The sequence below is a fragment of the Podarcis pityusensis genome (genome assembly GCF_964106645.2).
Source record: "Podarcis pityusensis genome assembly, chromosome: 13".
NCBI lineage: Eukaryota > Metazoa > Chordata > Lepidosauria > Squamata > Lacertidae > Podarcis > Podarcis pityusensis.
This window is the reverse complement of record NC_138038.1, coordinates 30903780-30927489: the sequence shown is the minus strand read 5'-3', so window position 1 is coordinate 30927489 and position 23710 is coordinate 30903780. Positions and strand designations below refer to the sequence as shown.

The window sequence follows — 23710 nt, the reverse complement described above, 5'->3', positions numbered from 1 at the left end:
AATGATCTTGATACAGAGGAATATTGTTAAATTGCTCACAAAGTCAGACCTGCGTGGCTACTCTGCTTCTGCCTCCTTCAAGTCACAGTCCCCAATCATTTGTACACCAGGCTAGGTAAATATTCCAGCGAAGCATGCCCAAGGGGAATTGTGTGCAACAAAGATAGCTTAATTTCAATAGTCAGGAGCAAACATTACTTCTGATAATTTGAACTGGAAATACTATCTTAAAAGACAGTAGTAGATGGGCAACTTCTGAAGTAAAACACATCTGCAACTATATGCTCTGATCTATTGCAGGAAACAGGGTGACATGGGTCATTTGGGAATAGGCCATAAGAGTTGCTAGAATCAGAAATCACATAGTGATCTCCATATAACTTTTGTGGTACTGTAATCCACTGCTTTAGGATGGGGGTGGGAATCGAAGGGACTGCACTGATTGGACTTTGGAGGGATTTCCTGATTTCTTTGCATCTTTCATATATAGTTTCTATATTATATCTATCAAGCCTATGATGGCTCCTAATCTGCCTTACTCCATAAGAGTAAGTGTATAACAACAGCAGTTTAATCCAATCCCTGAAGCCCTTTGTATTGCTGACTTGTTTCTAGTGTTTGTAAAAGGAATCCCATGACTCCACAAAATTTTAGCCTATAAAGGAACGTGTGACCCTCAAATGACTTAGTTATTTCTTCTTGTTAACTGCTCCTTGCTGTTCAATTCAGGCCTTAGAGCAATGATATAACATTTGGGGAAGAAGATACAACCCAACAATCCAACACTTGAGGCCAAGATGGAGAAGATCTCAACCACCACCATGTATTTTCCCTTTGTGCTCAGGTAAGTTGGAACAAAAGAGACCCACACACTGCAAAACACCAACATGCTGAAAGTGATGAACTTGGCCTCATTAAAAGTGCTGGGCAATGTCCTAGCAAAGAAAGCCACAATGAAGCTGACAAGAGCCAGGAATCCCATGTATCCCAGAACACAGTAAAACATAGAGGCAGACCCTTCATTACATTCAGCTACAATTTCTTTAGACAAGGAGTCCATGTCCAAATCTGGGAAAGGAGGAGCAGTACAGAGCCATACAGTACAAAGAGCTCCTTGCATGAGAGAACAGGAGAGAACAATTGAAGTTGCCAGTTTTTTCCCCACCCAGTTCCTTATTCTGGACCCTGGCCTTGTAGCCATGAATGCCAAAACCACAGTGGTCGTTTTTGCCAACACAGAAGAAACAGCCACAGAGAAGATGATGCCAAAGGTTGTTTGTCGTAGAAGGCAGGTTGCTATCTGAGGTCTCCCAATGAACAGCAATGAACAGAGGAAGCAGAGCAGGAGAGCGACCAGCAGAGTGTAGGTGAGACTTCGATTGTTGGCTTTGACGATGGGGGTGTTTTTGTATTTAATGAATATCCCGAGTACCAAAGCTGCGATCACAGAAAACGAAAGTGCCAAGAAAACTAAAATGATGCTCAAAGCTTCCTCGTAAGACAGAAAGTTTAAAATCTTGGGAAGGCATCCATCTTGATGTTTATTTGGATACTGATCTGCTGGGCATCTGATGCACTTGTCGCTGTCTGAAAAAGGAAATGATGATACCTCCCTCTCCCAAACAAGTGAGGGACTATCTATCTATCTATTTATCTATCTATCTATCATCTACCTATCGGCCATTAGAGGACATATAATGTGACCTAATGCAAGAGCATGTAGGTGCTGTTTGCTATCCTGAAAGCATGAACATGAAAGCACAATAAATAAATGCTAACTCCTCTTGGTTTTCATGCAAAGAATCTCTGAAACAATTTATATTGCTTTGAAAGTGATGATGCAGTCTGAACCATGCCTACTTTATGTGTTAATGTTTTAATATGATCATGTGCTGTGTCACCTACCCAAGGCCACAGAAATCATCTCTTCTGGACATTGATCGCAATCATAGCAACAGAATGGTTCCCCATCTTTCTTTTTCCTAATAGAACCTGGGCTGCATTTGTCATTGCACACTGAAGCGGGTGACATCTATTCATAAAGATAAGGGAGGAAAAGCTGAATACGTGTTGTTCCCAAGGGAAGATTCAGATTTAACTGAATGACATCAAAGACCTGGGAAAGAGCACTGTGCATGCAGGACAGGTTCATAATTTCTGGGAAATGACTTCTCTGATTTACATGGCTCAGAGAGGAGGCCTTCACAGTCCTGATATTAATTCCACTCATGTCTTTTTATAGGCCATCAAAATATAACATTGTAATAATAGTTACAGATAGGTAGCCGTGTTGGTCTGCCATAGTCAAAACAAAAAAATTCCTTCCAGTAGCACCTTAAAGACCAACTAAGTTAGTTCTTGGTATGAGCTTTCGTGTGCAAGCACACTTCTTCAGATACACTGGTTCCAGTGTATCTGAAGAAGTGTGCTTGCACACGAAAGCTCATACCAAGAACTAACTTAGTTGGTCTTTAAGGTGCTACTGGAAGGAATTTTTTTATTGTAATAATAATAATAATAATAACAACAACAACAACAACAACAACAACAATAATATAAACTTCTCAGATGTACATGAATAGTTAGGGGTTATCCAGTGATAACCATTAATCAGAGCATACCTGCTTAAACTTGCTGTGCCATGTGATGATCTCCTCACTAATCATGAACTCTCTGCCTGAAAAAGCCCATGGATCCATCTTTCCCACTTTCACCCTTGAAAAGGATTTGTTAGGGAAAGTAACCCAATTTATAATATCAAATCCACTTTCTAATTCACCTTTCCCATCCAAAGACAACTGGTCCCCAGCACTGTTGTTAAATGAGATTCTCTTCAGGAAAGGATGAATCTACAGTTGAAGAGGCAAAAACACCTTTACAAAATTATGGGAGGTAGAGCAGTATATCATTTTACAAATTTCACTCTAGCCTATTTCAGTATTAGATGAGAAATGTGAGAAAGAGAGCAGGGAAGTGCTTGCTGGTTCCACCACCTCTGTGATTTATAACCTGAGTGCTTTCACCCCTGTCGGATTGACAACCCTATTTGATCAGCATTCTAAATAGCATGCACTAAGTCTGACAATTATGAGCATGGTGTTAATACGAACATAAAACAACAGATAAAACATAATTAACATGAAAGTCAATTTTAAACAAAAGTAGCCAGAAAACAGCAAGAGTCTCAGATGTAATAAGTCATCCCAAATGCCACCAGAAGCAGGATCATTTTAAATTGTCAACTGAACCACAGAAATGAGAGAGGTAGAAGAGAGTTCCAAAGTCTAGGGTTTGTTCTATGAAGTTGCTCAGTTGCTGTTGGTGCATGGTTATGAGACATGGCACAGTTTGGGGACACACAGAGGAAGGACTCCATTGTTGACATGCATGAACAAATAAGTTTGTATTGGAGAAGGGAGTGTTTGAGACATCATGGTTCTGGACCATAGGGCTGGGCAAGAAATTTTGACACATGAGGCATACCCCCGAATAGGGCCCCTCCCCACTTGAGAAGAGGATGAAGATGGAAGATCTACGTTAGGAGCAAGGGTGAAGATAGAAAGATCTACATCAGGATCTGCTACACTGGGTGGACCCTTCCTCCTGATGCGGTTGCCTCACTTTACCTCATGTGCAGGATGACCATAGAAACGTTTTCAAGTAAAAAGCCAGCTCTTTGATTAGACCCAGAAACTCAAGATATTAACGCGAGTCTGTCATTAATCACTTTTGAGTACATGGAAGGTGGAACAGGAGCGGAAAGGGGCTCAACGGGGTGAGGTGGAATGTGGCAGAATGATGCAGGGTGCACTTATATGCATTCTGTGGATGCATGCGGGGCCAGGAACTGAGCTTATAATACAAGTAACAACCATTTCATATGGGTCACCACCTGTATTATTACCTCTAGTCAGTGCAAAGTGCTAGTCCAAGACATTTTGCTGCATGAGGCAGAGGACATCATGACATGCCCTTAGACATTTTGCTGCATGAGGCAGAGGACATCATGACTTCCACTAGACTACACTGGAAGTTGATGGGTAATGGGGTATTGTCCTCCTAAGGAAGCTAGCTGTGAGGGGGGTGGGGGCAGGAGAACCATGCCTATGTAGCATAATCTAGAACACCACCTTTCTTTCTACTCATGTCCCTCAAAATATTTTGGTTAAAGAGGTAGTACCTGCCATGGTTGCGGGTTTGGTCTGGGCTTGGACTTCATTGAGTACATGGTGTGTAAAGCATGTGCTATGACATAAACAGCATTGTATATACTGTAGCTTTGGGGAGTCATGCTCATTTCAAAAAATGGTCCAGAAAGACTCTCCAGCTTCTCCTTCCCAGTGCAGGTTCCATCGTTCTCCCCATCCACAGGGGAATCTAAAAATACACAGTCAAAAGCTTGTTCCCAGAAATCTTGGATGAAATCGTCTCCAGTGGGTGAGTGGGGATTTAAGGTCAGAAGGAATTTTTTGAATTCCCGTATCTCAGTGGAGTGAACCGCAAAAGACAACGCTCCTTGGAAGACTTCTAAGTCCCAGTTCCTATGAAACTGCAGTGCTGGGAAGTCCCACTGCGCTGTCAGAATCCAAACTCTGCCTAGAGACTCTGCCGTATCGTCCGCTTGTACTAGCATGTATTTCAAACCCAATGTGGAGTGAGTTTCTGCATATACAACAATTGCATTGGCTGAGTTGTTCTTGAAAAAATGAGAAATATTCTCTGCCTTCATGTACACTTCATGCATTTCAGAGAAGTCTGTCAAGGGAGGCATCTTGTCAGTGAATGCTGTACAGATACCACTCTGTGAAAGTCTTGGCATCAACCTTCCCACAAAATTTTCTCCTTTATCATCATCCAGTGTAATGATCCCAACCCATGTCCACTCGAAATGCAGAAGTAATTGAACGATTCCTATGTACTGATACTCTTCGTTGGGGACCACCCGGTAGATGAAAGGGAACTGGATCTTAGAACTCAGAGAAGGACCAAATAAATAGTAAGAGACCTATGCAAGAGAAAATTTATTTTCAAAATTGGAAAAGATTCTAACAGTGAAAGTCTGCATACTGAAAAACAGTTATGTAAAAGATTTGCCTTTGAAATTTCAAGGAATGATTATGGTTGCAGTGGTAAAGACTTGACGCTGTTATGCCAAAAAGTGGAGGAGTGAATTTCTGCTGCGGATGGCAAAGTATATGACTATGCATTTATGTCGAAAATAACTTTGTTTGAATGGTGGAGAAAAAAAATGAAACAATTTCATAATAGATTGGGTACCATTTCTTGAATATTGCCAGAAAATGGCACACGCACAACATTTATTTGATATATTATAAACACTCCTATCAATGGATATAAGTTTTTATATATATTACTGATACGGTGTTTAATTTCGTCCTTTTCTGTCATATTGATGGTTCATTTTTTTGTATGTTGCTTGAGTGCAACAAAGAACAAATGAGGAGGTTGTAGGCAGCCCAAGTGTGCTTTTAGAATGGAGTAGTAAAGATATGCTCCATTCGTCCTCTGTTCTTCTCTTTTCTCATTAATTTTGCTTTGCTTTTTATCTGTTTTGTCCACAATACATGGAGCTGTATTCATTCATTCATTCATTCATTCATTCAGCCTTTATTGGCATAATACATTGAGTTATATGTTAACATGATATAATGGGAATTTTCACCAGATTCTCCATCGTGTGCTGTAGGAGAAGGACTTGAGTGTTGCTGCTTATGGCCCCAATCATTCCTTCCAAGTGCATACTACTGATTTTTATTATTATCATTTTTAGGTGGAAGGGCAATTGTTGAATGGTAGAACACATGTTTGGCATGGGAAATGTTCCAGGTTCAATTCCTGGAATCTTGCAGTAGGGCTTGGAGAGATCCTTGTCTGAAGTACTGCAGAAAAACCTCTGGTCATTGTTGACAAAATTGAGTTGATAGACTGATTCAGTATATAACAACTTTCTGTGTTGTTTTATGTACTATTTGGAACTTGGCAAGATACTCCACAAGACATCTCTTCCATCTCTCCCCTTTAACGTTATGCACCATTTCTGCTTATACCATTACATATTTCAGTGCAACTTTCTGATTATAATTTATACGTTGATTAAAGAGGTCCCCTCCTCCCTTTTCCAGACAGACAACTGCTGCAGAGATGTTCATGATCATTAAGCAAGTTAAACCCTTAAAGAGAATATATGCTTTTCTCTTTTTTTAAGAGATTTATTAAAAAGCAGATTTGCTCCAAAATGAAGCAAGGTGTTCTATTGTCATCACATTCATGTATTCTCTATCTTTCTCCTTCACATATTCATATACGTGTGTGCCAGTTCTGAGCATACAAGGGAAGTTTTGAAACCCATGTGCTTCACATATACATCCTACCTGCGGGATCTTATAGGTGCCTAAGATGGTAGCCATGTAAAGTGAGGTTTCAGCATCAAGTCCTCCGATGGCAGCTATCAGATTCTTCTGTGTGCCACACTTGTAGTTGGGGACTGCACTTTTCTGGCTAAAAAGAAGGTTCAGAGTGGTTTGAAATGTCAACTTTTCATTGAAGTAGCTGTCATAGATGTGGAATCCCAATGTAACATTTGGTAAAATCCTGGGATCCTCATTGATCTCCTTAACTGCATACACGAAGGCCAGGACATACTGGTAGTATTTTATCACTACACTGAAATGAGAGTGCAGGTTATAACATAAACTTGCTAGACCTCATGATCTACTTGTCGAGTTCACATGGTTGTTACAGAGAACTCTGCAGGCATTAATGACATAGGAAACATGGTACTGTGGGAACCTGCAAGACTGTCTGTTTTGACTTGTACCCAATGACCCAATTAAGGAAATAACACAAGGTAATGACTGTTTCATCCCTTCTCATCACGAGAGTGATTTTCTTTAGCAGGGAGCCTTTTGTATTTGTGCAATCCTCATGTAATTGAGAACACAGATATTCCAGGGTTCTGAATCACCAGTAGAGCATCCATGGACTTAAAAGGCTCCCTGCTGGGGTCAGGAGAATTTGAGGGGCCTTGAGGATTGGGTTAAATGTGAAACCCCACTGTACCTGCATTGCCACTACAAGGCTGTAATGCTTGAAAAGGCCTGTTCTGCACATTATCATCATTACATCTTTAAATGCTTCAAAACCATATGAAATTTACACACACCCAACCCCAGGCAGGGAGGTTTCAGATCAGGGGACTATAGATAAAGCAGGGGAGGGAAAGGCAAAATGCAAAGGGGAACAAGGGTGTGCACATATATTTTCTAACTCCCATATACACACATGAATCATGGAAAACATATTTTGTTAATATAAAAATGTATTTTAAAAACACAGTGACTTATTTCTGAACGTTGTGCTGTATGCAATGCTAGTCCAGTCAAACTTAATGAACGTTACTGAATTAGGTTCATTAATTTCAGAGGGTCTACTTCAGGTAGGACTTGCTTTGGATACAACCCATTTATCTATCATTTGGAATCATAACAAAAACTCCCAACGATCTATTTATGGACATCTCATGGAAGAAAGATACTTACAGAGAATCTCCAACAAACATTGCATTGGGGTGTACATCAAAGGTTATAGTGTTAAAGAAAGAGAAGAACTGAGAAGAGATACCACCAATGATGAGGTCGCCCTGCTCATAATACTCATGTGGGATCTGTAGGGGATTGTTCACACTGCAAGTAGGTGGATGTGCCTTGCTCTCAATCTGGGGAAGAAATGTCAATGTTAACATCAGTAGCCACAGCAGCAACAACAGCATTGCACATAAAAGCGAACTCTTTTCTACTGAAGCAAACCCACTCTTCCAGGCTAATTCATTATTATCTAGTATCAGCTGGTTCAGAACAGATTTGTTTCTACGCTCTCCTGAAGCCGCTATGTGACCTGTAAAATTGCTCTTCCTGTCCACAATCCACACCCCCAAGCTCTGAAAAGCACATAAATAGGGTTTTATATGTATTTTCATCTTGATTACTTATTATGAGTCTAGTCTCTGAAAATCCATGTTGTCTTTGTGAAGAAAGAATTACTGTAATTTGACATAATTATAAGGTGATTATAAATCAGCTTCCCAGAGTGCTCTGCTCATAGAGAGCAGAACAGCAGAAGAAAACATGTTGGCTGGGTATTATCTCAGAGCTGTTTCTTTCTGGGATCAAGATCAACAACTGGGCATAGAATGACACTGAGTAAGAAAATACATTCAGAAAACTAAAGCCTTGGGATGAAGCCATAGGAATAGGGAATTTATGCTTGTCCAGGTGTTATTGGACTCCAGCTGCCATCATCCCTGACTACTAATCATGTAGGGCTATATGTCAGCATCAAGTATCTTGAGCTGGGCTCACAAATGGATTCACAAGCAATGCCATTCCCATTACATCAGTGCTATATATGCATGATCAGTTATGATAATCAGTACTCTGGGAGGTGCATTCTGCATTAGTTGCAACCTCTAGACCATATTCAAGGGCAGCTTCTTGTAAAGGGTATTACAATAGTTCAGTATGGAGATTGCTAGAGCACAAGTCACTGTAACTACTGTATATGCAGAAACACTGTCTTCTTTGGATTTTATAGTGTTGCTGCGTGAAGTAGAAACAGCTTATATAAAAGAGATAACTCTCAGAAGCAGGCTTTCAGCTGTTTATCTCCAGACCCTTCTGTGGTTGGAAAGAGCAATGAAACTTGCACAGGGAAGGAGAAACTATGCCATACCCCCTACTTTACACACAGTCTTTAGCTGAAGAAATTGTGGTTGACTGTAATGAAAGACCCATCCCTACATTTTATTCTGTGCTTAGATAATTAGAGATTCCTGGCTCTGGTCAGCTTGGCTGTCATTTTCTTTGCTAGAACATCGCCCAACATTTTTAATGAAGCCAAGTTCATCATTTTCAGCATTTTGGTGTTGTGCAGTGTGTTTGTGTTTGTGTGTGTGTGGGGGGGGTATCTTTTGTTACCTGAGCAGATATCTAACTGTTCAGTACAGTTGACAAACCTTTTTAAAGAATGATTCTCCCCTCATAGTTCATCCTCACAGAAAGAAAGCTTCTTATAATGACACAATCCTATAGCAAGATCTGCTGGGATTAGTGGGGTGAGGAAACAGTGGGCTTCTAGGTGAACTTGGAGATTACCATATCTTCCCATCCTGATGGAGCCAGGACCTAGCTGGCTGAGATGAGCCCAATGGAACTTCAGACAACATAATCCCCCTAAAAGAGGAATTCTGGGGGTGTTGTGAGAGACGGATCAGAGAGGGGGACTTAGGTTGTATCCTAACCCTGATCTACTCAGCCACGTGACATGGCAGCCTGTCAAAAGAGTCATGTGACTGAAACATTGTTTTAAACACTTGTTTTACCTCTGCCAAACTGAGGCTGACTCAGCCAGCAACAGTCCTGGTTCTGAAGAGAGTTTGGAGTAAAACCCCATCTACGGTCGGGAATTGGCCAATTTCTCAGACACAGGAGCTGCTTAACCACTATCCTTGTGTCTTGCCAGGATTCAAATTTGTTCAGCTTGTTCTCCTTCATTCATCTTACAACTGCATGCAGGCAGTGGCTCAGTAATTGCACAACTACTCCTGATTCAGATGATATGGAGAAGTAGACCTGGGTGGCATCATCATCATACTGATGGCACGTTGCCCTGAATCTCCTAATGACCACTCCATGTGGCTTTGTGTAGATATTAAATAGCACTGGAGATAAGAAGGTCCCGTGCAGCACCTCATAATATAGCTGCCAAACAAACCACTGATTATCTGGCCAGAGAGACTAGCGGAGAGAAAAGCAAAGGACACAGAGAGCATAAGGAGAGTGGGGGATTATATCTCTTCCTCCATCGCCCTAGGCTCCATATTGCGTATTCACTTCACTCCTCCGACAGAGGAAAAATAAATTAATTAGGAAGAGGGAACCACATCATTATCTGGATAGGTCATTTCCTGGTCTACACTGAGAATTTACTTCTAAATGATCCCAAGAAAAGTTCCTATAGTAGCTGCTTGTGTAACCACAGGCATCATCATAAAAGGGTATATGCACTATGCAAAAGAGGACACACGATGGTATAAAAGGTGTATATCTTAATTCATATTTACTGGTGCAAACTTTGAAATAATTTTCAGAATTAAATTTTACAGAAGTCAATTAAATTCCCATACAGATCCCCACAAATGTATTCAATTAAATTTAACATGACTTCCAGATTACCCCAAATCAGTTAATCCCTCTGCAGTAAATTTACCAACAATTAATTTCCAAGCAGATGCTGTTCAAAAAGGATTTCCCTTCAGTTAATCATCTCCATTCAATTATTATCATTACCCTTGATATTAAAATTTTAAAATAACTGGGAGTGCAATTGTGTTTCTAGTAGAGAGGGTCTTAATACCAGATGAGGTGTATTCACAGTACAATCCCCCTGGAAATGGAACGGAAGCTATGATATTATCAAGGGATATTTGAAGTTTCATTTTAAGACTTCCAGCATGGTAGAAATAGCTCTCAGTACAAACCAAATTATGACTACTCAGAAGTAACTTCAATTAAATTCCATGGATATTTGTCTCAGGTAACAGATGGGTAGCCGTGTTGGTCTGTCATAGTCGAAATAAAAAAATTCCTTCCTGTAGCACCTTAAAGACCAACTAAGTTAGTTCTTGGTATAAGCTTTCGTGTGCATGCACACTTCTTCAGATACACAGGTCTCAGGTAAGTGGGATTGGGACTGCAGGTTTAGGTTGTTAATTAATGAAGTTGAACAAACCAAGACACTTTCCAGAATCTTACTGGATGTACATGGGGAAAGGACACTGGTTTGTACTGGAAATACTGGAGTGTCTAGTATGAGAGGGAGTATCTGGTGCTGGAAATATATTGGGAATTGGGATACTAATGCTCCCGAATCCCGTGTTTAGCTCTGGTTTAAAAGCTCGCTTTGTAATTCCAATCACCACTGCCTTTTACTAGCCAGCAGAGATCAGTAGGTGTTCCTGCAGATCAGGATTTTTCAAAAGACAGAAGGAGAAAGGATTGGTGCCACCAACTGCAAAGCCTATGATGGCTCCCAATCTGCCTTACGCCACAAGAGTAGGCGTATAACAGCAGCAATTTAAGCCAATTCCTGAAGCCCTTTGTATTGCTGACCTGTTTCTAGTGTTTGTGAAAGGAATCCCATGACTCCACAAAATTTTAGCCTATGAAGGAACATGTGACCCTCAAATGACTTAGTTACTTCTCCTTGTTAAGTGCTCCTTGCTGTTCAACTCAGGCCTTAGAGCAATGATATAACATTTGGGGAAGAAGATACAACCCAACAATCCAACACTTGAGGCCAAGATGGAGAAGATCTCAACCACCACCATGTATTTTCCCTTTGTGCTCAGGTAAGTTGGAACAAAAGAGACCCACACACTGCAAAACACCAACATGCTGAAAGTGATGAACTTGGCCTCATTAAAAGTGCTGGGCAATGTCCTAGCAAAGAAAGCCACAATGAAGCTGACAAGAGCCAGGAATCCCATGTATCCCAGAACACAGTAAAACATAGAGGCAGACCCTTCATTACATTCAGCTACAATTTCTTTAGACAAGGAGTCCATGTCCAAATCTGGGAAAGGAGGAGCAGTACAGAGCCATACAGTACAAAGAGCTCCTTGCATGAGAGAACAGGAGAGAACAATTGAAGTTGCCAGTTTTTTCCCCACCCAGTTCCTTACTCTGGACCCTGGCCTTGTAGCCATGAATGCCAAAACCACAGTGGTCGTTTTTGCCAACACAGAAGAAACAGCCACAGAGAAGATGATGCCAAAGGTTGTTTGTCGTAGAAGGCAGGTTGCTATCTGAGGTCTCCCAATGAACAGCAACGAACAGAGGAAGCAGAGCAGGAGAGCGACCAGCAGAGTGTAGGTGAGACTTCGATTGTTGGCTTTGACGATGGGGGTGTTTTTGTATTTAATGAATATCCCGAGTACCAAAGCTGCGATCACAGAAAACGAAAGTGCCAAGAAAACTAAAATGATGCTCAAAGCTTCCTCATAAGACAGAAAGTTTAAAATCTTGGGAAGGCATCCATCTTGATGTTTATTTGGATACTGATCTGCTGGGCATCTGATGCACTTGTCCATGTCTGAAAAAAGAAAGAAAATGATGATAACTCCATATTCCAAACAAGTGAGGGACAAAAACATATAGTGCCATCATATATATTTCTATTCAGAAGTAAGTCCCATTAAATTCAATAGAGTATATTTATCAGTAGGTGGTTTTAGGATTGCTGTGTGTAGCATGTAAACATTGGGAGAACAGAAGCCTGCAGGGAGCTATCAGGCACAATGGTTCAATCTAAACTCCTGTTGTTTCAACAGCTAATAAGCAATTTCTTGTTTTAGGATCTATACATAATTGGAGATGCTTAATGCTGAAAGGGATTGTTATATCTAGGCTAAGGTTTGGTGATTAGCTTCAAAATGGATGTGTTCATTGGTCAAGCTTTATTCTTCATGCAGAAGGACGTAACTTCATTCCTTGGTATCACCTGCTGAAAATATCAGGTAGAAGGTGATATCAGAAATCTCTCCTTATGATTGCAATTCTTAGCATGCCTGCTCAGAAATAAGTCCCCTTGAATTACTTCTGTGTGGGAGCCACCACTTACCAGAATGAATAATACCAGCTAGTAAAGGGACATATAATCCATCCTAGTATAAGGCCCTAAGATGGAACTGTAGATGCTGCTTTGCTATCCTTAAAGCACAAGAAATAAATGCTAATTCCTCTTGGTTTTCTTGCAAAGAATCTCTGAAATAAGTTAGATTTCTTTGGAAGGGATGATGTAGTCTGAACCATGCCTACTCAAGTGTTAATGTTTTAAGATGATCATGTGCGAGGTCACTTACCCATGGCAACAGAAATCATTTCTTCTGGACATGCATCACAGTCGTAGCAACAGAATGGTTCACCATCTTTCTTTTTCCTAATAGATCCTGGGCTGCATTCATCATTGCACACTGAAGATGGTGACATCTATTCATAAAGACAAGGGAAGAAAAGCTTAATGCATGCTGCTCTCAATGAATGATTCAAATTTAACTGAATGGCATCACAGACCTGGGAGAGAACACTGCTAATTTTTTTCTAGGAAATGATTTCACAGGCCTTCACAGCCCTGGTATTAATTCCACCCATGTCTTTTTAAAGGCAATCAAAATACAATATGCAGATGATATTATTATTATTATTATTATTATTATTTTCATTATTAACTTCATTGATGTACATGAGTGGTTAAGGGGAGGAAAGATCACTATACCAGTGGCTTATTCCGTTTACTCTACTGTATAATTTTGCTGGAGTAGAAAAGTTGTAGCACATGATTTGCATGCAAAAGGCCCAAACTTCAGTCCTTGGCATCTCCAGGCAACGCTGAGAAAAGGCTTCTTTCTGAATCCCCAGTCAATCATGTAGACAACCATGAGTTAGATGACCTAGGGGCCTGACTCAGTATGACAGATTTCCATGTTTCTAAGAGGTAGATCATTGTCCAAAATGCTCCTTTAGAATATATTAACAAAAGCTCTTGTGACAGGGTCACAATATTGGCAGCTTTGTACTTTCTAAGGAGATTTACCTTATTATGGCAAGGTAAAGGTAAAGGACCCCTGGGCAGTTAAGTCCAGTCAAAGGCAACTATGGGGTGTGGCACCCATCTCACTTTTCAGGCTGAGGGAGACGGCATTTGTCTGCAGACAGCTTTCCAGGTCATTTGGCGAGCATGGCTAAACTGCTTCTGGCCCAAAGGGACACGTGATTGATGCCAGAGTGCATGGAAATGCCATTTATGTTCCCATTGCAGTGGTACCTATTTATTTACGTGCACTGTTATGCTTTTGAACTGCTAGGTTGGCAGAAGCTGTGATAGAGCAATGGGAGCTCACCACCATTGCATGGATTCAAACCACCAACCTTCTGATTGGCAAACCCAAGAGGCTCAATGGTTTAGACCACAGTGCCACCCGTGTCCCTTTACAGTGGTGCCCCGCAAGACGAACGTCTCGCGAGACGAAAAACTCGCAAGACGAAAGGTTTTTTCGTTTTCGAGTTGCTTCGCAAGATGAATTTCCCTATGGGCTTGCTTCGCAAAACGAAGCTTGCCCCCGCACCCCGGACCTCTTTTGAAGCAAGGGGCGGCGGGGAGAAGATCGCTTCTCCCCGTTGCCAGCCCCGCAATCTCCGGGGACAGAGGGGAAGGCGCGCGCGAGCCTTCCCCTCTCTCCCCTAACCCCTTTTGAACCAAGGGGCAGCAACGGAGAGAAGCGATCTTCTCCCCTCCGCCCCTTGCTTCAAAAGAGGGGACAGAGGGGAAGGCGCGCGCGCGCCTTCCCCTCTGTCCACGGACCCCTTTTGAACCAAGGGGCGGCAACGGAGAGAAGCGATCTTCTCCCCTCTGCCCCTTGCTTCAAAAGAGGGGACAGAGGGGAAGGCGCACGCGCGCCTTCCGCTCTCTCCCCGGACCCCTTTTGAACCAAGGGGCGGCAACAGGGAGAAGCGATTCTCCCCACTGCCCCTTCCCTTGCTTTAAAACAGGTCCGGGGACAGAGGGCAAGGCCCGCGGCGCTTCCCCTCTGTCCCCGGACGGTCTCCATAGGAACGCATTGATTGATTTTCAGTGCATTCCTATGGGAAACCGTGCTTCGCAAGACGAAAAACTCGCAAGAAGAAAAAACTTGCGGAACGAATTAATTTCATCTTGCGAGGCACCACTGTATTTTGGTAAAAATGGTCCATCTACAACTGATATCACAACATTCAACCACTGATAACCATTAACCAGAGCATACCTGCATAAACTTGCTGTGCCATGTGATGATCTCCTCACTAATCATGAACTCTCTGCCTGAAAAAGCCCATGGATCCATCCTTCCCACTTTCACCCTTGAAAAGGATTTGTTAGGGAAAGTAACCCAATTTATAATATCAAATCCGCTTTCTAATTCACCTTTCCCATCTAAAGACAACTGGTCCCCAGCACTGTTGTTAAATGAGATTCTCTTCAGGAAAGGATGAATCTACAGTTGAAGAGGCAAAAACACCTTTACAAAATTATAGGATGTAGAGCAGTATATCATTTTACAAATTTCACTCTAGTCTTTTTTTAGTAATAGATTAGAAATGTGTGTGAGAGAGCAACGAAGTGCTTGCTGGTTCTACCACCTCTGTGATCTAGAACCAGAGTTCTTTCACCCCCTGCCTGAATTACAGTCCTATTTGTTTAGGGTTCTAAATTGCATAGCAATCTATGTGAATACATCAAGGTTCATGTTTCAGAAGCTACCCACTTCATGCATTAAGTGTGACAGTGATGGTCATGGTCATGTGACAGAGGGGGCAGGACTAAATAGGGCATTCTGATTCTCCATAATTACATGACAGAAACTCACCCCTAAAAGGGCATCTGAGTTTGATTGGTTTACCCTTTTTTAAACAATACTTCAATCCTGCCTTGGATAAAACATAATTAACATGAAAGTCAATTTTAAACAAAAATAGCCAGAAAACAGCAGGAGTCTCAAAGGCAATAAGTCATCCTAATTGCCATCAGAAGTAGCATCATTTTAAATTGTCAACGGAACCACAGACGTAAGGGAAGCAGATGAGAGTTCCACAGCCAAGGGCCCGTTCTGTGAAGTCATTCAGTGGACTTAATATGTTGATCGTGACCGTATAGCAGCTGATGGTGCTTGGTGCAGGGACATGGCACAGTTTGGGGACACAGAGAGGAAGGACGCCATTGTTGACATGCATGAACAAATAAGTTTGTATTGGAGAAGGGAGTCTTTGAGGCATCATGGTTCTAGACTGCAGGGCCACCCAAAACATTTTGGTACCTGTGGCAGACCCCAAAATGGGTCTTTTCCCCACTTGGGAAGGAGGGGATCAGGGAAGGTCTACATTAGTAAAAGGAGTGGAGAGAAACAAAGATCTGTTCCCTCCTGAGGTGGTTGCCTCACCTTGCCTCTTGTGCTGACTGGCCCTGCCAGACCATAGAAAACTTTTCAAGTCAAAACCAGCTCTTTGATTAGACCCAGAAACCAACTGTTCCTGAAACAGGAGACTCAATACATCAACATAAATCTTTTGAGTATTATAAGCTCTGGTCAATGCACAGCTCCAGTACAATACATTTTCCTGCATGAAGCAAAGGACACAATGACATACTCCCCATTCCACTAGACTAGACTGGAAGTTGATGGGTCATGGGGTAGTGTTCTCTTCCTAAGGAAGCTAGCAGTGAGGGGGTGGGACAGAAAAGCCATGCTTATGTAGCATAATCTAGAAAGCCATAGTCCCCCATTCCTTGTCTAATGGTAGGGCAGGCACTGGAGGTACAGGGCGTTTTTCCTTTTAAAATGTTAGATGCTTCAGCTTCTGCAGCTGACAATGAATATGGGTTACTTTTCTTCATTGCTCTCTTCATTCTCTTTGAGAAAGCAAGATGAGGCAGCAATGCAAGCTGCATCTGCTTACAGTGGCTGCTAGTAAATGTGATTCTCCTCTCCTCTACATTCCATAATGAATGGTGGGGATTTAAATTATTGTGCTCCCTCTATCTTGTTTGTGTCTTGTTATGGTTGGTGATCAGTTTTGTTGTTAGTACTGGCTCTGGTGTAATCGCTTGAATAGTTGAGCAGGAAGGAGCTCCTGGTTAGTGTGAAACATGTAGACACAGCAGTTAATTATGACTGAGATATAGAAGGGAAGTGAATGTTATGTGGGATGCAGAAGGATGCAGAGAGGGGAAATGGAGACCAAAGGTTCCAAATGCTGGTTCCTAACTTGCAAATGATGCTTTTGGGGGCTCAAACATTATATCTGCACCAGATCCAAGTGAGGGGAGCAGGAAGTTGTAACGTGATAAAAGAAATGTGAGAATCCATTTTATTTCCAGAAGCAGGATAAGATTGGTCATGTGAAAATGAAGAAAGAGTCCTATCATACATGGTGTAAATATCCCTAATGTCTGACAAGATGGGGAAAAGATGGACTCCTATAGTTAGCAGTGTAAAAAGCTGACAAGGTAGAAGTAGAAATGCTCATTACTGGATAGCAGATAGTCAGTTATCACAATCTTTAAACATGAGGGTATGATATGGATTTTCTATTCATGTCCGTCAAGATGTTTTGGTTAAAGAGCTAGTACCTGCCATGGTTGAAGGTTTGGAAGTGTTGCGACCACTCTGGGCTTGGACTTCAATGAGTACATGGTGTTTAAAGCATGTGCTATGATGTAAACAGCATTGTATATACTGTAGCTTTGGGGAGTCATGCTCATTTCAAAAAATGGTCCAGAAAGACTCTCCAGCTTCTCTTTCCCCGTGCAGGTCCCATCGTTCTCTCCATCCATAGGGGAATCTAAAAATACACAGTCAAAAGCTTGTGCCCAGAATTCTTGGATGAACTTGTCTCCATTGGCTAAGTAGGGATTTATGGCCAGAAGGAAATTTTTGAATTCCTGTACCTCAGTGGAGTGGATCGCAAAAGACAAGGCTCCCTGGAAGACTTGTATATCCCAATTCCTTTGAAACTGCACTGCTGGGAAGTCCCATTGGGCTGTCAGAATCCACATTCTTCCTTGAGCATCTGCCATATCTCCTGCTTGTACTAGAAAATATTTCAAAATCATTGTAGAATGAGTTTCTGCAAATACAACAAGTGCTTTGACTGTGTTGTTCTTGAAAAGATGAAGCATGCTCTCTGCCTTCATGTACCCTTCAAATATTTCAGAGAAGTCCGACAGAGCAGGCATCTTGTCAGTGAATGCCGCACAGATGCCGCTTTGTGAAAGTCTTGGCATCAAGCTTCCCACAAAATTTTCTCCTTTATCATTATCCTCTGTTATGATCCCAACCCACGTCCACTCAAAATGCAGAAGTAATTGAACAATTCCAATGTACTGATACTCTTCATTGGGGACCACGCGGTACATGAAAGGGAACTGGGTCTTAGAACTCAGAGAAGGACCAAATAAATAATAAGAGACCTATGCAAGAGCAAAGAGTTTGTCAAACGTTGAACAGAGATTTACAGTACAAGATATGCCGTCAAAAGTACTCATGCAAGAGATTTGCCTTTAACATTTCAAGACATGATTATGTATGTAGTGGTAAAGACTAGAATTTATTATGCCAAAAAATAGAGGAAAACAAATTCTATTGCAGGAGACAAAGTATATGAATGTGCAGGTTTCTTATAATGGATGGCCATTGCCCGAAGCTCAGTTCCATCCACATTCCCATCTTATTATATGCCAATGGCACAGTCACCTTGTCTCCCACAAGTGTTGGCTTGAAGCAGCTCCTGTGCTGCTGCTAGGAATATTGTACAGCCAACAGACTGGAACTGAACTTCGCAAAATCTAAAGCGCTTTTGTTCTCAAGAACTTGGAAGCCTCATAGATGGGAGATCAGCAGAAACCCATTAGAACAGGTTAAAAACTTTAAATAACTAGGCATCCACTTCCAATATAATACTTCCTGGAAATACCATTGTAAGCTTGCACTTAACAGAGTGGATACTCCAGCTCTATCACCTGTTTCTTCTTTAACAGAGAGGATCAGTTCGTCCCACCTGCACTAAAGGTCTTTAATGCCAAAGTAGTCCCAAAACTCCTGTATGGCATTCCATTATGCATTGGTGCAGTTAACCAATCTAAATTTATCTGCAAAATCCAGGTGCTGCCAAATTGTGTGTCATATGCAGCCATTTATCTGGAAACTGGACAAAGGCTGCTGGAAACCAAAGCGTGGCTCACCACTATAAAATTCTGGCTCCGTCTACATTTCATGTCCTATCTGTCTTTTTCAACTTTCCACATACTGGCAGAATCCTACCACTCCAAATGCCTAGCTTGCAGTGAGAGCAAAATCAAAACCTGTGGCCTATCGCTTGAGTCACTGCTTATGCAGAATCCTAGAGATTGAATTCCAAACCCTTTGCAGTGCAGCCAGCAAAACCTGTTCCCCACTGGGGTTGGGAATTCCACCCTCGTTTTGCCAGGACACTCCATTTTTACACCAGCTATACAATCCCCAGGTATGCAGAGCTCTTTCCCTCACAAGATTTAACATCTTACTGTCTGCAGTTTTGCAAGGTCGATCCTTGAGAATCCCATACTCATACTGACCTTGTGGCACAAAACCCGTTGAATCCATCACACACGTTTTATTTTATTTCCCATTTTATGCAAAAATATATGATAAATATTTGCCCCCCTTATTGAAGCAAGGAATTTATTGCACCCACTCTTCCAGGGTGTCTTATCTGCTAAACAATTGTAGTGATGATGTTGTGGAGAATGTAGCAAGATTTTTGAGTGACTCTATGAAATTACACTTGTCTTTAGATCCATCTTTGTATCTCATGATGTCTGGACAGTTTTATCTGAAAGTATCTCCTGTTATGTTTTGTTAACTGTGTTGTGCTCTGATCCATGTATATGATGCACTTTTTTATGCCAATAAAGGAGATTGATTGAAAATTCATGAGGACAAGAGCGATTGTTAATATTATTTTTAAAAAGCAGGTTTTTCTCCACAAAGAAGCATTCACAGCTTCTCTACCTTTCTCCTTCACAGACTCAAATATGTTTGTTCCAGTTCTAAGAATACAAGAAAGGGATGCATGTCAGGTGTTTGAAACCCACATGTCTCATAGAAACATCCTACCTGCGGGATCTTATAGATGCCTAAGATGGTAGCCATGTAAAAGGAGGTTTCAGCATCGAGTCCCCCAATGGCAGCTATCAGATTGTTCTTTGTGCCACACTTATAGTTGGGGACTGTCCTTTTCTGGCTAAAAAGAAGGTTCAGAGTGGTTTGATATGTCAACTTTTCGTTGAAGTAGCTGTCATAGATGTGGAATCCCAATGTAGCATTTGGTAAAATCCTGGGATTCTCGTTGATCTCCTTAACTGCATACACGAAGGCCTGTAAATACTGGTAGTATTTCGTCACTACACTGAAATAAGAGTGCAGGTTATATAACCCATAAATTTTCTAGACCTCATGAACTACTTGTCAAGTCCACATTGTTCTTATAGAGAAGTCTGCAGGCATTAATGACTTGAACAGGAAGCATGGCAAGGAAGAAACCTGTAGGGCAGTCTGTTTTGTCTTGTCCCAAATGTTCCACTGAAGAAAATGATGCTAGTGAATTTCCGTGGTGGGCAGCCAGTTGTATCTTTGCAAATCCCATGTGATTGAGAACCCAGATCTTCTAGGGATCTGAATCACCCATGGAACCTCAGTGTATACAAAAGGCTTCCTGCTGCAGAAGTTCATTGTCATCACATGTAGGAGCAAGATAATTTGCAGCCCCCTGAGGGACTAAATGTGTGGGTCCCGTCTGCTTGCACTGCCACTTCAAGGCTGTAATGTCTGAAATGGCACTTACTGTACATTATCACATCATTAAATGCCTCAAAATCAAACGGAAAAAATCAGACACACAATCTTGCATGGGGAGGTATTCAAGTGACAGATCAGGGGACTGGAGATCTAGGAGAAGAGGGAAAGGCAAAATGTAGGGTAGATCAAGGGTGTGCAAATACATTTTCTATTAACATCAAAGAATAATGGCATACATTGAGCTCTATCCAGGGCTAGTCCCACTGAAATTAAGGAATATGACTTAGGTTCATTGATTTTAGTGGGTCTGCTTCAAGAAGGACTAGCATTGGATACAACCCATTATTACCGTTAGGAATTGTAAATTTTAAAAAATTCATTATGACCTGCTTATGGACATCTCATGGAAAAAGATACTTACAGAGATTCTCCAACAAACATGGCATTGGGGTGTTCATCAAAGGTTATAGTATTAAAGAAAGAGAAGAACTGAGAAAAAATACTGCCAATGATGAGGTCACCTTGCTCATAATACTCATGCGGGATCTGTAGGGGATCGTTCACACTGCAAGTAGCTGGTTGTGACTTGCTCTCAATTTGGGGAAGAAACGCCAGTGTTAACATCAGTAGCCACAGCAGCAGCAACAGCATTGCACATAAGGGTGAATTCTTTTCTACCAAAGCAAACCCACTCTTCCAAGCTAATTCATTATTATATAATAGTAGCTGGTTCAGAACAGATTTGTTTTTACACTCTCTTGATGCTGCAAGTCGATAGTGATACTATGTGGCCTGTGAAATAGCTCTTCCTGTCCACAATCCACACCCCCAAACTCTGAAAAGCACAGACATAAGTTTTATATGTATTTTCATATTGATTACTTTTTATGAGTGTAGTCAATGAAAATCCATGTTGTCGTCAGCCAGAAAGGATTACTGTAATTTGACATAATTATAAGGTAATTATAAATCAGCTCCTTAAATGTTCTCCTCATAGAGAACAGAACAGCAGAAGAAAACATTTTGGTTAGTTGTTATCTCAGGGCTGTTCCTTTCTGGGTTCAAGATCAACACCTGGACATACTATGACACTGAGCAAGAAAATACATACAGAAAACCAAAGTCTTGGGACAAAGACATAGGAATAGGAATAGGGAACTTGTGCCTGTCCATATGTTGCTGGACTCCAGCTTCCATCTTCCCTGATTACTGACCATGCCTGCTAGGACTGAAGGGAATTGGAGTCCTACAACAACTGGAGAATTTCAAGTTTCCTATTCTAGCTTGTTAAGTGGATATAAAGGAGAATAGTATTGATGTCATCCCTCTGCAACCTTGCATAGGATTACAATGGTTGAATGCATTCTACACCGGGCTGCTTTAGTACATTAATATAAACATTTAATGATACTATGGTGGTGGTGGTGACAGTGATTAACCATATTGTAGTCATCCTTTTACATAAGGTTCTAGGATTGAAATGCATGGCATAAAAATAATAGAATAAAAAAAATACATAACATTTCAATATAATTGACATAAAAGTTACCTTTAAAACATCAAAATAATAAAAGAGCAGGTGATAATTTTTTTCTCATTACAGTGGTACCTCTGGATACGAACGGGATCTGTTCCAGATCCCTGTTCGCATCCTGAAGCAAATGTAACCCACACCTGCATGTCTACGCGTGATTTGCAGCTTCCACGCATGCTCATGACCTCGTTTTGACCGTCTGCACATGCGTGAGTGGTGAAACCCAGAAGTAACGCATTCTGTTACTTCCGGGTCGCCGCGGAGTGCAACCCGAAAGCCCTCAACCTGAAGCATATTTAACCCGAGGTATGACTGTAGTTCTGAATACCAACCCCTCCCAAAGACCTGGATAAAGAGGTGCATTGTCAGCTGCTGCTGAAAACTTAATTATGTTGCCACTTGATGCACCTCTGAGGGAAGGTCACTTCAGAGGCAGGTTGTAACCACAGAGATGGGTGTCCCAAACTTTTCCAGGAGGAGGCATCACCAGCAAGGCCACCTCTGCAGATCATATCTCACAAGCTAGTTGGGATGAAGTACTCTTTCAGATAGTTGCTCTCAAGGTTTTTAGGGCCGTATATAAGCTTCAGTACCTTGGAATAGGTTCATAAGTGGGCTGACAAACAGTGCTACTCCTTGACTCTCCTTTTTATGTTCTCAATCAGCCATGATCATCAGCACTCTGATCACTGCTTTCTGCATTAGTTGCTGTTTCTGGACTATCTTCAAGGGCAGCTTCCTGTATAGGGCATTATAATAGTTCAGTTACCAGAGCATGGGTCGCTGTAGCTATTGTATATGCAGAAACACTGTCTTCATTGGATTTCATATTGTTGCTGAATGAAGTAGAAACAGTTGATATGACAGAGATGGCTCTCAGAAGCAGGCTTTCAGCTGTTTATCTTCAGACTCCTCTGTGATTGGGAGAGCAATGCAACTAGCACTGGGAAGAATAAGCTGTGCCATAGCCCATGCTTTTACATGTAGTCTTTGGCTGACAAAATTGTGGATGGATGTAATGAAGCATCTGTCCCTATGTTTTATTCTGTACTGACACATATGGGATTCCAGGCTGTCAGCTTTGCCTTAGCCAGGATGCTTTTTGCAATGTGGGAGTCTCTTTTGATACCTGAGCACTGTCATGGATTTCTGGGGAGGAAGATGGCGGACTAAACCTCTCTTGTTGACACTCTATCGAAAGAGATAATTATGTGGTGATCAGTGATATAGCCAACTCACAAATCTTGGTTATCACATTCACTCTGGAAAAACAGGGAACTAGGGATAAAACTCTGATGCTCTGAAAAAGCTGTTCCATGCTGGGAGACTGAGAAGCTTTGCGGGACTCAGATGGGGGTGACTTAGAGCGTAGGAACTTCCATCATGCCCAAACACTACATAATAGCCCTTAGGGTCAATCTTCCTGTATAGAGTGCCTCAGGGTGCGATTCTCTCCCCGATGCTTTTTAACATCTTTATGCGCCCCCTCGCCCAGCTTGTCCGGAGTTTTGGGCTGGGTTGCCATCAGTATGCTGATGACACCCAACTCTATCTGTTGATGGATGGCCATCCTAACTCGGCCCCAGACACACTGACCAGATGTCTGGAAGCTGTGGCTGGATGGTTACGTGGGAGCCGGTTGAAGTTAAATCCTTCGAAGACAGAGGTCCTCTGGCTGGGGCGGGACGATATGGGATCGAGGGGGCAACTCCCATCTCTTGCGGGGGTGCAAT

The 23710-nt window shown here is 41.7% G+C and overlaps 2 protein-coding genes across 2 annotated transcripts; both read right to left on the bottom strand.

Moving 5' to 3' along the window:
• Positions 1-685: 685 nt before the first annotated feature.
• Positions 686-9058, bottom strand: LOC308461860 (vomeronasal type-2 receptor 26-like; the record flags this gene model as incomplete). The annotated part of the gene is made up of 7 exons (XM_080979025.1): positions 686-1587; positions 1906-2032; positions 2622-2849; positions 4181-5005; positions 6393-6684; positions 7560-7735; positions 9032-9058. The coding sequence occupies 7 exons, from the start codon at positions 9056-9058 to the stop codon at positions 686-688; spliced, it is 2577 nt and encodes an 858-aa protein (XP_080835151.1).
• Positions 9059-11266: 2208 nt separating this feature from the next.
• Positions 11267-22184, bottom strand: LOC308461859 (vomeronasal type-2 receptor 26-like; the record flags this gene model as incomplete). Its single annotated transcript, XM_080979024.1, has 8 exons — positions 11267-12168; positions 12938-13064; positions 14879-15106; positions 17239-18078; positions 19763-20054; positions 20865-20989; positions 21196-21278; positions 22118-22184. The coding sequence occupies 8 exons, from the start codon at positions 22182-22184 to the stop codon at positions 11267-11269; spliced, it is 2664 nt and encodes an 887-aa protein (XP_080835150.1).
• Between the last annotated feature and the right edge of the window lie 1526 nt (positions 22185-23710).